The following is a 14,001-nucleotide window of genomic DNA, read 5'->3' on the forward strand; positions in this document are numbered from 1 at the left end:
AACTCAGGAGGCCCTCTGACGCAGGTCTGCGGAAGGATACGACAGGTGTTGCCGAAACGCTGTGTTCCGTGCGCAGCGAGGGATGCCGCAAGAGGAACTCGTAGCAGTTTGAAGAAATGTTTATTTCTCTTCCTAAAACCTGAAGTCTTCATTACCCACGCTGCCTGGTTTCCTCATATCCTATCACTCCATTAGGGTTGCAAAGTAGGGCTGGGTATCGATTCGAATTTCAAGAATCAATTCAATTCCGATTCATTGAATGACTTAATGAACTATTCATTCCTTCATTTATTCATTCATTCATTAAATAAAAGATCGATTTTGGGATTCATGAATTGATTCTGAATCATTTTAACCCAGCTCTATAGCAAAGGGGCGGAAAATTCTGGTAAATTTCCGCAAACTTTCTGGAAATTTTCCATGGGAAGTTAAGCTCAAGAATTTTGGAAATTTTGACCTTTTTGTAGCCTATAATGGCTTTTTTTCAACAATTGTTTATTTTATTTTATATACTTATTTTAGGATTTTATCAATTTTTCATCCAATTTGGTAGCCAGTTGACCCTGACCTAGTGACAACTCCCTGACTATCTCAGATCACAACTGTAATTCCAACACCAGACAGGATTGCTGTTGTGTGACGAACTCTCAAGCCGAGATTAAACTAACCATCCTTGGGGAGCGGTGGCCCAATAGGCCCCTCTGGGATCCGGCCATACTCGGATCTAGCGAGACCACCGGTTCCCGGCGGGCAGCTGCACTGGAACACAATGCATTAGACCTCTACACCACCACAGACCCCTATAACAGGGAACTTAAATGTAGCCTAGACAGGGAAAAAACATAAAATGCAATTCTAGATCTTGCAGCCTGATCTTGCATGTTAAAACAACCTGATAAAATGCAAATTCAGTTGAATTTCAACCCTTCTTCCATCACATGCACAGCAAATTCCTAGAATCCTGCACACCAAGAGGACTGTGGAATCCACTCACAAACAGACTTAGCTAAAAATGTGATCTTTAGAATTTGTATAAAAAATGTCTGCTTATGACAATACAAAATGTTTATATTTCTGTCTGTTTATGATGAGGTAAATACAGTTGGTATAAATAGCCCCAAAATTCCCAGTTTATTCCCATAAATTCCTGTTAATTCCCATGGAAAGTTTCCAACTTTGAATATTCCCGGAATTTTGCAGCCCTACTCTCCATGCACTGTCGCTCTCCGTCGCACGATTTCAACATACAGACGTTTTTTTTTCCGGGGGGGTGTGTGTGTGTGGGGGGGGGCTTCGCAATGCGGGAGCTCTGTGACTCGCCGGAGGAGGGGTTGTTGTGGAAATGGGAAGTGGGCGCGGCTTCCGCCGCTCAGCCCGGCGTGTGGAACGAGAGGAGGGATCGTGATCGTCTTCAGGAGGCCACAGTGCCTTTGGGAGGAGACGGGGGGGCGGGGCCCGTGGGGCGCCTACCGTTGGGCAGAAGCAGAGGCGGCAACCCCGACGGACGCCAATCCCTCCATCGTGCCCTTTCCAGATGTCTAGCGATGTCTGCGGTCGGTCACAGGTGACGCGTGGGCCCATCTGACCTACCCGTTCACCGAGATCAGGCCGACGGTGATTTAGGATAATGTGGGAGCAACAGAATGGACGATCTGGATGAGAGGAACTGGATACTCAGACGGATGATGAACCCCGTTAATGCCCTCGTTTGTTTTCCCAGCTGTAATTTCATCCGTTAGAGGACGAGAAATGAAGTAATGAAGAGGCGAGATGATGATGATGTAATGACGTACTGTGAACCGAACCCCCATTGCGACCCTAACGGTTGCAGTTTTAAGTGCTGCATAATTGAATCATCGGTCGATCTGATGTTTCTCCGACGGGGGATTTTAACTACTGAACATTTTCAGAAAGATGAAATGGCGTTTGTTTTTTTCCGCGGTAGCGTGTCCACAGTTTGCGCCATAATGTGCTTGCATGTCAATTCCTCTTTCCGTGTGTGTGTGGCTGTCAGGTCAGCCGTGCGGCCGGCTTCATGAAAGGGCTCCAGTTTGTGTCCAGTGAGGAGGCCTCTCTGACCTGCTTGGTCAGATGCCCTCTTCCCCCCGGCCCCCCCTTACATAATTGGCTTTTAGTCAAAGTCTGCAGTGGACTTTCTCTCCAGTTCAGAAGAGGAGGGGGAGAGGGGGAGAAAGGGAGAGAGAGACCTTCATTCCGTCCTGCTAGTGTCCACTGCCTTCTCTGCACCAGCTTGCTGGAACTCGCCTATCTGTCCGACGGTCACAGCGCATCCAAATTTACAGCACAATCTGTCTTGACCGTGCATCCAAATTGTCAGCCCTGTCTGAAGGCACAGTCGCCATGGAGACCGGGCCGGAGTCCAGCTCTGGTCGTTTAAAGAAAAAAAGAGCGACGTTCTCCTCCTTCCAGGTGTGACGCCCCGAGGAACCTCTCTCTGACCCGGCTGACCTCTTGACCCCTCGTGGCCCCGGGGGGCTCTCAGGCTTCTGCTTCGAGGTTCCAGGCCGACGTCCCCCTTCGACTTTTGACCCTGCTTGAATTATATATGAGAGGGCAACAGCTGTGCTGAAAATATGCCCACCCACCCCCCCCCCCCGTGCACACACGTACACACACACACCTAGCCAGTCAGAGGGCATATGTGTTGTAGCCTGTGTTCCTAGTTCATCAATAGAAAAGTGTAGTGTCTCTGTATTGCAGAGAGCTTTGATCAGAGTTTGAAAGCAGAGGAGGAAAGGAGAGAGGAAAGGAGAGATGAGAGAAAAGGAGAGAGGAAAGCAGAGGAGAGGAAAGGAGAGAGGCAGAGGCCTGCGTTGCGTAACGCTCGTTCATCACTGTAAACAGCCTGGAAACCAACCTGGAGTGTTTGAACAGCGGCGCTCAGGACTCTGCCCATACAAGTCTCCAGCGATCCCAGATACGAGACAGCGGCCAGCGGCGGTGTCACTCCGAGTCACGAGGGAGAGACACGTCACGAGAGAGAGACGCGTCGACACGGCGAGCTCCTGCCAGCTCGCTTCCATACACTTCATGATTCGTGTTAACGTAAACCGCATGAGCGCACAGTATCTGTGACCGAGTCTCTCTGTCCCATATGGGTTAGCTTCACAGCCGCGCGCGTGCGTGCGTGTGTGTGTGTGTTCGTGCGTGTGTGTGTTCGTGTTCAGGGTAGCAGGAGCATCTCTCAGCGGAGCTCGGACAGAAGGTACCTGATCCTCCTCACAGGGGTGGCCGCCAACAGATGGAGCTACCAGGAGGGAGAGAGGGGAGAGAGAGGGAGGAGAGAGGGCCTACGTTATGCACAGTGTGTAGGATTTATGTATTACTCTCTCGTTAAGAAAGGGACTGGCCTGTAATGTTGACGCTGGTGTTGAGTGCATCGGGTTTTTTTAAGTCAACATTTGTGGTTTGGGGGGGGGGCAGCATGGTTTGTTTTACCCAGATCTCTTTTCTCCTCCAGGACAACAGAAAAACCCCTGAAGAAAAACCTGTCCAACGCTCCAAAGTAAATATGCCTTCATTACACGATCACCTGTACTCGGCTCCCATCTCTGTTCCCTGTGCTTCAGTCCACTGCTCCCGTTCTACCCAGTACCTTTTGATCCAGCGTCATGCTAACGCCTAGCCTAGCCGCCCCGCGCCCCCAGCATGCACCTCAGTCCAGGCCACTGGTTGTCCCGTACGCCAATTGAATTGAATTGAATTGAATTGATTCTTTGAGTTAAAAATCACACCGAGGTGCATCAATGCAGTTTACAACAAAATTATAAACAAAAATAGTTCAAAATCACACCGAGGTGCCTCAATGCACTTTACAACAAAATTAAAAACAAAAATAAGATGGAGTAAAACTCTATAACAAAGGCAAGGCACTCAAGTCTCCATAAAGTTAAATAGCCTTTATTAAGAGCGGCTAGTAACCCAACCCGTGTCGGTGTAATGCCTTCATTAGGGGAATAAAACATTGTATCCACAGGTGTGCTTTAAAATTAAAAACGACACAGAAATGAACAGACAAGAACATGGACAGACAGACAAATGTGAAAGCGCATGGACAGAATACGACAAGCAATATACCGTACAAGCATCAAAGTACAGTGAAATGGAACAATATAAACAATAAATTGTGCAATATAATATATAAATAGAACACTATAAACATTGAATAGTGCAATAACAGCTTGAGCAATCATTGAGGTAGTTGCCATACGATCATAAAGATCAATTTGTAGGGGCAAAGTATTGTGTAAAGAGACTAGTTTTAAGTCTGGTTTTGAACAATTGAATGGACGTAGCATTTTGCTCTGTGAAACCCTAGTGAATGACGGTCTGCATTTGTGTTCTTTCCCCCCGCGTCCAGTCTTTCAGCTTCAAGACCCAGCGGGAGGTCTGCTCGTCATGTGAGAAGACCGTCTACCCCATGGAGAGACTGGTGGCCAACAACCTGATCTTCCACTCCACCTGCTTCTGCTGCAAACACTGCAAAACCAAACTCAGGTGAGACACCCTCCAACTAATAACATGAGATAAGATTTTACTAATGACCCAAACTCAGGTGAGACACCCTCCAACTAATAACATGAGATAAGACTTTACTAATGACCCAAACTCAGGTGAGACACCCTCCAACTAATAACATGAGATAAGATTTTACTAATGACCCAAACTCAGGTGAGACACCCTCCAACTAATAACATGAGATAAGACTTTACTAATGACCCAAACTCAGGTGAGACACCCTCCAACTAATAACATGAGATAAGACTTTACTAATGACCCAAACTCAGGTGAGACACCCTCCAACTAATAACATGAGATAAGACTTTACTAATGACCCAAACTCAGGTGAGACACCCTCCAACAAATAAGACTTTATTCATGCCCGGGGGGGGGGGGGTCAGGTGTTACAGCAGCAGACGACAGGACAGAAGAGGTGCTGAATAGAGAATCGGGTCAAATATACATAGTGTGTAGTAGAATAATACTAATAAAGTGAAGCATGCAAATTATATGATTTGGGTGTTGCAGCAGCGAGAAGGTACTTGACATAAGAACATAGTCGGGACATACTCTTTTCCTTCAGGGATGAATAAAATTCATATCTGTCCATCTATCAAAGCACTGAGAGACGTGATCAAAGCGAGACACGCAGAGTGTTTTTATGGTGTGTTTTTACGGTGTGTATCCTGACGTTCTGTTTGTGCTTGCAGCCTTGGCACCTTCGCAGCCCTGCAGGGCGAGTTCTACTGTAAGCCGCACTTCCAGCAGCTCTTCAAAAGCAAAGGCAACTATGACGAGGGCTTCGGCCGCAAGCAGCACAAGGAGCTCTGGGTTTCCAAGGAGGCAGAGAACATAACCAAGACCGCGTAACCATGCCTGCCTGGGTCCCAGCCTTCCTCTTCTCCTCTTCTCCTCTTCTCCCCTGTCCTCCACCCTCCTCCTCCTCCCACCTCCAACATGTCATAAGGAACACACGGATCATATGAGGGAGGGTATGCAAACCTCGCGTGTGTGCTTGCTCCATACGTCTCTCTGTACACCATCAAACAGACACACACACGCACACACACACCTATTGAATGACAGGCCACGACTTGCTCCCTATTTAAAATGTTCAGATTGGGGAGGTGTTTTATTCTTCATTTGGGCTCAGTTCATATCTTCATTCCTACATTTTATTTTCCAATTTCCTCTGGAGAAAATGTTTTGTTGATTGTGACCAAACAGCTTCTCAACCAGCCACTGTTACATTTTCTGCTGGAAGTGGGAAGCGAAATCATTGTTTTTGTGTTTTTATTTTAATTTTAAATTCTTTTCTGAGCAATTTGCACCCATTTTGACTGGGAGTCGTAAGAAAACTATGCTCAGGTGAACATATCGATAGCGAAGCTATAGGGAGCTCACTCTTGGCTGTAGTGGACCGTACACTCAGGTCAACATTAGGTATTTTATTTGACAATTTTGATTCAAATTGAGGATGATATTTATTGTATCTTTTGATTTTTAGATTCATGCATTAAAATAGATCCAACACGTATTAAAAGAGCAGTTCTTTAGCAGAGGCCATGTTTTAGTTTGTCTGATATCTGAGAAATAAACAGGGTACACTGTACTGTATAAAACAATCGCACACAAAGGCAATCGCTTGCCACCGTTCTCACTGTCTACCTATGTTTTCTCCTGACTTTGAATTTATTTTTGTTATTCCATTCCATTTATTTGTAAATGATTTATTTTTGTTGCTCTGATCTGAATGGGCTGCCTGGTGTCTTGCATGTCAATATTCCTGAGTGAATGGGTCTCTAAGCCTTATCTTATGACTATACTAATCTTTGTGTTTTGGGTGACTTTTAAAAAAAATGTGCTCCATTGACTCATGATTATCATTTTTTAAAGTTTTAATAAGAACTCCTCACTCTTTGTATTCCCTGGGTCTGATGTCACGCCAGAAGCTGCTCTTACAGAAGCTTTGTGGCTGAAATATTACTGGGTTTTAAAGGTCTTATTTTGCATATGAGAGGTCTCTCATAGGCATATACTGTTATGTACATATAGCTGTAGTTTGTGCTTGGTGAACATATCACACTATACTGTACCCTTGTCATGCACATAATGACCATGCGTGACCGCCAAGCAAGACATTTCACAGGGATCACAGACGCACAGGAAGCCAACAGTTGTCATGCCATGGTCCTGTGCTCCTTCCTGTCTGTAGCCATCTTGTTCTAGTGCTGAATTTAGACATGCCGTGTTATCATAACGGGGCATCGCATATCATTCCACACACAACTCTCTGGCGCTTCTCAAGGTTTCATGTCACTTTCAGTAACATGAAAATGTTTTCGATTTGAACGCTCCTTCATGATCTTGAGCGTTTTAGCTGCATGTCTCTCTACACACCAGGATCTGTGGTAGCACGGCTGGAGCTGACCAGGGCCTGCTGTCTTATCTGACCAGGGCCGTGTTATCAGGATTTAGAGCAGAGCAGACTGCACCCAGAACCTCTGGGAAGAGCTCCCCCTAGTGGGAGGATGGTGGAGGGAAGTAATTCGTTTGAGAGGCATACGGTATACACTGTACATAACTTGCAATGCAGCAGTAGTGTTATGGTCACTTGAAGCTTATGTTTATTTTAATTTAACTCCTACTTAGCCCGATGAAACTCGGTCAGACAAAAAAAAAAACATTCTTCTCCATGAGACTTAAAGCCATTTAAACATAATTTACCACTTGAACACTTGAATGACACAAGATACATTTTGTGACGGAAAGTTTACTGTGAATTTGAGCATACTGTGCAGAACGGAAAATAAACGGAGGAAGAGGAACATATTACTTTTGTAAAGAGAAGCCTTAGAAATGAATAGCCTTGAACATATTTGTCAAACACGCCTTTTATTGAGTGCACACTGCACGGACCTTTCTATCTAGTCAGAGTTCTACCGTATCCCTACAAATAAGAGTGCTTCTGCTTATTCTCTACTGAGTTCCAATATTGAGGTTCATTTCACTCAAACATTTATTTACTCACTTTCTACAGCCCCCCAACTGAATTTATCTATTTGGTTAATGAACTTCGATGAGTTTTTCCTCTATTTTGCCTTTTGATTCTCAAACATCCTGAGTCCTTTTGAAACCACGGAGGCAAAGACACTGTGTCATTATCGTCTGTTCTGTATAAGCAGTGCGCCAAGGTACAACTGCATATTCTGTGAATTATTGTTTTCTTTTTACAAGGAGCAAAAACAGAGAAAGTAGGCTACACTTTTCCACACTGCCAAGAGGCTCAGGTGAATGCGAGCTGTGTGATTGTGTGTGTTCTGCCATTCAGTAGTTTTGTGCTAAATTTAATGTAAGACCTACATTTATTTTTCAATGCAGGTGTCACTGTTGTCACAATTGATGAGAGATTTAAATGTATGCATCTTATGAAAAAGTATTCTATATAAACTTGACCTGTGGAATGAGGTGGCCTTACAGCAAAATGACATGTGGGCTGTGTTTGCTCTTTCTCTACTGTTTCCATTTTCCTTCAGGGTGTAGTTCATGTTGTGTTGGTAGAAGAACATGATTATCAAATGTGACCCCCCCTCCCACCTTACACGTAAACACAAACACACAAAATCAAATGTATCTTGTTTGTTCATTTTCTTTCCATAGTTTTTTATTTTTTACATGCTTTTGAAAAAATAAAGATGCTGGTGTTGACTCGGAAATGGTGTGGTATATATTTGAAAAAAATTAATACCTATATGCCCATAGCGATTCATTTCGTAGCTGTGACATGTGAGCAATGCGCACTAATAGGCTATAGCCTAGGCTATAAGTGCACAGTCTTTTAAAACGTTGATATGAATATGATCGTAAATAACTTTATAACGGCTTATAATGTCAAATACCAACATAGGCTAGTTATTTCATGTGAATGAGCTAAGAGCTTCCAGAGAGGATGTATTATGAGGGGGAATTTTCTCCACTGCAACCAATGGGGCCCCGCACTGACGTGACATTTGTAGGCCCTGGGTTTAATGAAGCCGACTACGTCATGACTGTATGTGTACAGTTGGTTGTGAGTCAGGGTTTTGAACGCGCCAGTAATATTGTGCGCGGCTCTGCGCGCTACCCAGCCAGAGTGAGAAATCGGCAGGAGAACAGCGCGCTCCCGAGAGGGCACGGCGTAAATCTAGTTACTGTAATCGTAATGCGTACACTGGGGATTTATCTACGTCGTTTCAATGATCTACTTTTGTACATTAACAATCTAAGCAATCATAGAAAAACATTAAACGATACAAAGAACTTGGAATACACGTTTGTCTTTTCGATGGAAGCGTCAAAAAGGGTTCCGGAGACGAATGGATCTTTTTTTCTGTCAGGAAATTGTACGCATTAAATATTTGTTTTAGTCTACTTTGCGTTGGTGGCCATACGGATTATTTTTTTCTTGAACATCATCACCACCAGAATGCGTCTGACGAATTGATGCATGTTGGTAACTTCTTTTGTCAGTTAAAAGCTGTTTTTCTTACTTTTCGTTTTTCACTTAGGCTAACACTCGGCTACGATGATAGAAGTTGTTACGCTACTTCTGCGCACGATTTATAGCCTAATCTTCAGAGAAGGACCTTACTCGCAAGTTTTCCTCTGAAAGAGTGATAAATAATTTGCTGCGACTGTAGTGCCCTTTGAGTTGAGCATTTATTTCCATAAGTGTAGAATAGTCTACTTTCGGGCAGGCTAGTTGACAATCCATCGTCTGTCTCCACCATGTTTTGAAATACTTCTCCCTCAACTTTCTTTTGTTATAATATGCTCTAGGCGTCCTTCCCTTATAACAAGTTGAGAGAAAAGAAGACGCGGGAGTAGGCATACACTATAGTAGGCATATTCTTTGTTTTGGGTATAAATTAAACTACACATTGGAAGAAGCATAGTCATAAAAGGGAAAATCTGCAAACTTAGCAGGAAAGAGGCCATCAAAATCACGGAAATCGCTTGGTCTTTTTTCACGGATGTTCTGTTACAAATGGATTTCATAAAGGCAACGAGGTTATTGTTACACCTTTTGTGTTCATTTTCATAGCCTAGACTTTAATGCGTGGCCTATTTGACACGAAATGTCTTTCTTATAATAGAACGATTCTGTCCCTTTGTTTACTTTTTGGCATTCCAGACTGTAACATGACGAGATGCCATCGGACGTACATCTTTTTGATCATGTTTGGGAAGATGAGCAAATTGGAAGTGGCGACGCAGGGTTGACTGTACTTTACTCTTTTTTGGAAACTTTTTGAACACTTTGCATTATAACTGGATGTGCCATAAGCCTCCTGAGCGGCTACAGTGTGACTAATTCGATGTGACGAAAATAGAATATTATCCCCAAAGTTCAGTATAGGAATTATAGGTTGTGCGCTACATACGAACTTGCACCAAGTGCCCCCACAGCTGGGGGTCCCCCCCACCATGGGATCCACATCATCACTCGGCATTTTCGCGGGGTTGCATGAGTGACATGACGACAGACAGTGGGAATCAAAGACGAGGATGCCGAAGGGGGGTTAACGGTCAAGTTACCTGCATCCTCTCCACCGAGCGACTCTGTTCAAGGAGATTTTGAAGCAGTAGCCTACCCACCGTAGACTGCGCCACCAACCACCACCCCGGCCTCGTCCTCGACAGAGGTCATAAGGGCATCAGGTGAGGTGAGAAGGCATGCTGCTGCAGCTTCAAATCTAACCAATCCGTGAGCTTGTTCTTCTCTGCGTGGGGTGGGCCTTCAATCAAAACATCCCCTTCCAAACATTTTCTACTTTCCTCTACATTTGACTTCTTTCTCCTTTGACTGATTTTGTTGTACAAGTGAATTTATTTCTCTACTTAGGAGAAATGGCTAAACACAGTTGCAATTCAACGTGGACGCACTACTCACAGCCTAATAGGGCAGGCTATCAAATAAGAGCAGTGCACTCTGAATCATTCTTATAGACTGCACTTATATACTCCTAAATGCACTTAAACGGTAAACCTTTTAAATAAAAAGCCTTGCAGTCAGTGTATTCTGCTGACGGAGCAAGTTGCCCAAACCAAGAGCCTCTCAAATGGGGAGAGCCATCAGGCCGGGGGGCAGCTCTAGGGGGATTTTGTTCTCCAGGGCATGGGCTCCAGATGCGCTGCCAGCCCAATGAGACGGAGCAAAGGACCGTGGCTGGGAAAAACAGCCATAGACTAAACACCTCCAAGCAGGCAGAAAGGAGCGAGGGGGGGTGGAGTAGAGGGGGGGGAAATCCATGTAAATCCCGCTAGTCTTGGAAATGTGATACACGAGCAAAACAGAGAGGGTACAGCTGACTGGGCTGGCAGTGTTGCTCGGCAGTGTCTCTCCTCTCGGAGATACCCCGCATACCGTCGCGAAGGTTAATTCAAATCAGGCGAGCGAAGGACCGGTGACACAGAGAGATGGGACAGAGGGGCCAGTCAGGGTAGAGCAGCTACAGGGTCCCCTTGTGGGGCTGTGACATCACATAAACATGTTTTTGAACGGAGCGTTCCTACAGGCCAGGCGGCGACGGTGCTTTTGAGAGCGTTGCTATAGGTAGTTGGATTCACGCCATAGGGGCTGTTTGTCCGGTGGCCTTCCTGTGACCCCGGGACTTCGTTATTTGAGGAGGAGAGAGTGCGGGTGGTACTGTAGCATGTGCTGAGTTGAGGTAGTAGGGGGCGGGTGGTGGTCTGTGTGTGTGTGTGTAAGAGTGTGTGTGAGTGTGCGTGTGTGGCGGGGTAGAACATTCTGGAACCTCTCCTGAGACGAGAGAGCGTGAGAGTTACACGGGGGGCTTTCAGCACACCGTGGTTCTGCTCTGGCAACCAAAAACATTCTTGACATTCCAGTGTGGGTGATGATTACCCAGAAATCCTGAGAGCCACTGGTGGGCTCCAGGTAGGACTGTTACCACCTTCACAGCTGTCCCAGCTGGGTTCTGCCTCCACCCTCCTGTCAGCTCCACCGCTGTGTCCTCGTCTCCCTGGACGTAGTGGAGTTCACATCAAGTGCACAGTGAATATTATTCTTAATAATAATTTCACCACAGGAGTTAGTGATCTTCTGCATTTGTATTGTGTTCTTTCCTGGGATATAACGTGGGTCCAGTGGTTACAGAGTGTGTGTGTGTGTGTGTGTGTGTGTCCCTCCCGTGCTCAAAGTGCCTGGGTCTTTCCTGGGAATAACGAGGGTCCAGTAGTTACAGTGTGTGTGTGTGTGTGTGTGTGTGTGTGTGTGTGTGTGTGTGTGTGTGCCCCCTCCCCTGCTCACAGCGCCTGGGCCCAGCTCAGGTCATGATGAGGTGACCGTTGGTGTTTGTTCTGTCCTACAGTGGACCAGGCTCTGGTCAGTGTCTCCCTGCTGTCTTGCACCATTTGGATCAACAACAGGACCTTATTGATCTGGGAGATGCTAGGCAGGGATGTCTTGAGAGGATAATACCATTACGAGTCACACACTTTTTCCTTAGATACACAACATTGTCCTTCGATATAGTATGGCCTCTTGGCTATTTTACTCATTTGGCATAAGACCCTTGGTTCAAGAGACCCTTCTAGAGCACATAAACTCCCAAATGCCTGTTCTTTGCTGAATTATATTCCACAGGCTTGGCCAATGTTGTCTGAGTCCCAGACTCTCATTGTCATAGATATAGCAACCCACTCCACTCAAGGAAATACCTCACTTTATAATCCTGTTGTCATCCTGGATACCTAGGTGGATAAATAGCCACACTTAAGCTACAAAACACTTAAACTTGTTGAGGGATATGGCCATTCTTTGAGAAAAAAAATTGGCACAAAGCAGTTCACTCTGTGAAATAGCATATTGCCCTCTTAGCATTAACAGTGCAGTTATGGCATGGTTGAGTGAGTGTTTTATGGCTCATACTGTCTGAGAAGTATAAAACTGTCAGACTTTTTTAAATTGCAAAAATATTCCCAGTAAAAAACTTTTTTTTTTTTACGTAGCTCACGCCAGGGTCTGTCATTGCCAGTGCAGCTTGAGTATTAGACCTTTTCAACTCTCACTTTCTCTCCGGTGCAAAACGCACTCACATACGCATACGCACTTAAACGCGCCAGTTTCATTCGCGTCTAGGTTGCGGGTTCCCAGAAAAGTCCTTTAGTTTGCTTCTCCGTCTTCGCTGTGCGTGCCTGCGAGAAACCAAGCCTGAAAAAAAGAAATGCTTCAGCCGAGGGAAGCGATGTGTCTTCGGTACTGTAACTATCGCGAAGCATGTGTGTGTGTTTGTAGCGGGAGGAGCGATAACAACCTCAAGCTGTGTCCCCTGTCGCTAACGATTGGTGTTGATCCCTTCAGTCGTATGCTGTTGATGGGCGCTGGCGCTGCAGGCAGAAGGATCTGAACATCTCCGGTTGGCTGAGACGACGTTACGCGCACGCACGCCGCCGCCAAAATGAGTGAGTTCCCCCCTGTCTGCTGTAATCAGACAACACGCTCATCACGGGTTCCTCCGCTATCACACGTGCATATCTACAAACGCACACTGGGGACTAAGACACACACACACACATGCTGGCAGTCACACACACACATCCCCCAGGGCCGTAAGCTGTGTTAGCTGCTGCTCCAGACACTGCCGGGTGAAGGATTGGTTTTCGGTGCGGTGGAGGAGGGGGTCTGGTTCTTTCTCCAGGCCCCGGGGCTGTGTGATGTCGGTCCAAGCTACACAAGCGGAATATTTTCCCTTCTTGAGCGAACACAGCCAAGGCTCAGGGAACTGCTTCGAGATCAAACATGGGAATAGAGCGTTTTGAAAAAACACTAGTCTTCTCGCTAGCCTGTCACGGGACAGCCTGTGGCTTTAGATAAAGATGACTTACTAATTTTCTGCACACACATTATAACACAGAACACAGTGGTCGGTCTGTAGGTCCCCCCCCTCACACACACACACACACAAACTATTACTTTGCCTGACGTTGACTGTGTGCCGCTACCATGTGTAACTGTGCGTTGTGTGTGTGTGTGTGTGTGTAGACGAGAGACAGGCTCTCCACTCCATAATGAAGGACCTGGTGGCCCTCCAGATGACGAGACGCCAGCCGGCGGCCTCCTACGACACGGGCAAGCCCAAGACGCCCGCGCCCAAGACGGCCGCGCCCAAGACGGCCGCGCCCGCCAGCCGACAGGTACGCCCGCCGTCAACCCCGCCGCGCGCCCGCGTCCGACCCGACCGCCTAGATCCGTCTCAGGCTCCGCACGCCATTCTAAGATCTAATCTAAGATTGTCCTCTCGTGACCCCGTGACTCATGCCCCCTTATGACCTTTCTCTGGACCTCTGTCTCTCAGATCCCCCAGGACGACGTCAGGATCAAATTTGAGTTCTGTGGAGAGAGGAGGTGAGTTAATAGAGTGAATATATGAATGATCGTGTAGTACTCCATTGTGTGTGTGTGTTTGTGTAGTGTGT

General features: G+C 46.1%; 2 protein-coding genes across 2 annotated transcripts in view; both read left to right on the top strand.

Annotated features, from left to right (window-relative positions):
• Positions 1-1,298: 1,298 nt before the first annotated feature.
• limd2 (LIM domain containing 2) lies at positions 1,299-5,391 on the top strand (the record flags this gene model as incomplete). The annotated part of the gene is made up of 5 exons (XM_084448446.1): positions 1,299-1,457; positions 2,015-2,086; positions 3,482-3,526; positions 4,382-4,518; positions 5,232-5,391. 5 exons carry the CDS (start codon positions 1,299-1,301, stop codon positions 5,389-5,391), a joined length of 573 nt encoding a protein of 190 aa, XP_084304572.1.
• Positions 5,392-12,983: 7,592 nt separating this feature from the next.
• The window catches only part of map3k3 (mitogen-activated protein kinase kinase kinase 3), a gene marked incomplete at both ends in the record, with an annotated part of 8,798 nt that continues 7,780 nt past the window's right edge, over positions 12,984-14,001 (top strand). The window contains 3 exons of the mRNA XM_084448447.1: positions 12,984-12,987; positions 13,568-13,719; positions 13,890-13,930. Coding sequence (XP_084304573.1) covers positions 12,984-12,987; positions 13,568-13,719; positions 13,890-13,930 — 197 coding nt within the window. The remainder of the gene's footprint in view (positions 12,988-13,567; positions 13,720-13,889; positions 13,931-14,001) is intronic.

Source organism: Borostomias antarcticus (assembly GCF_949987555.1).
Source record: "Borostomias antarcticus genome assembly, chromosome: 14".
Lineage (NCBI taxonomy): Eukaryota > Metazoa > Chordata > Actinopteri > Stomiiformes > Stomiidae > Borostomias > Borostomias antarcticus.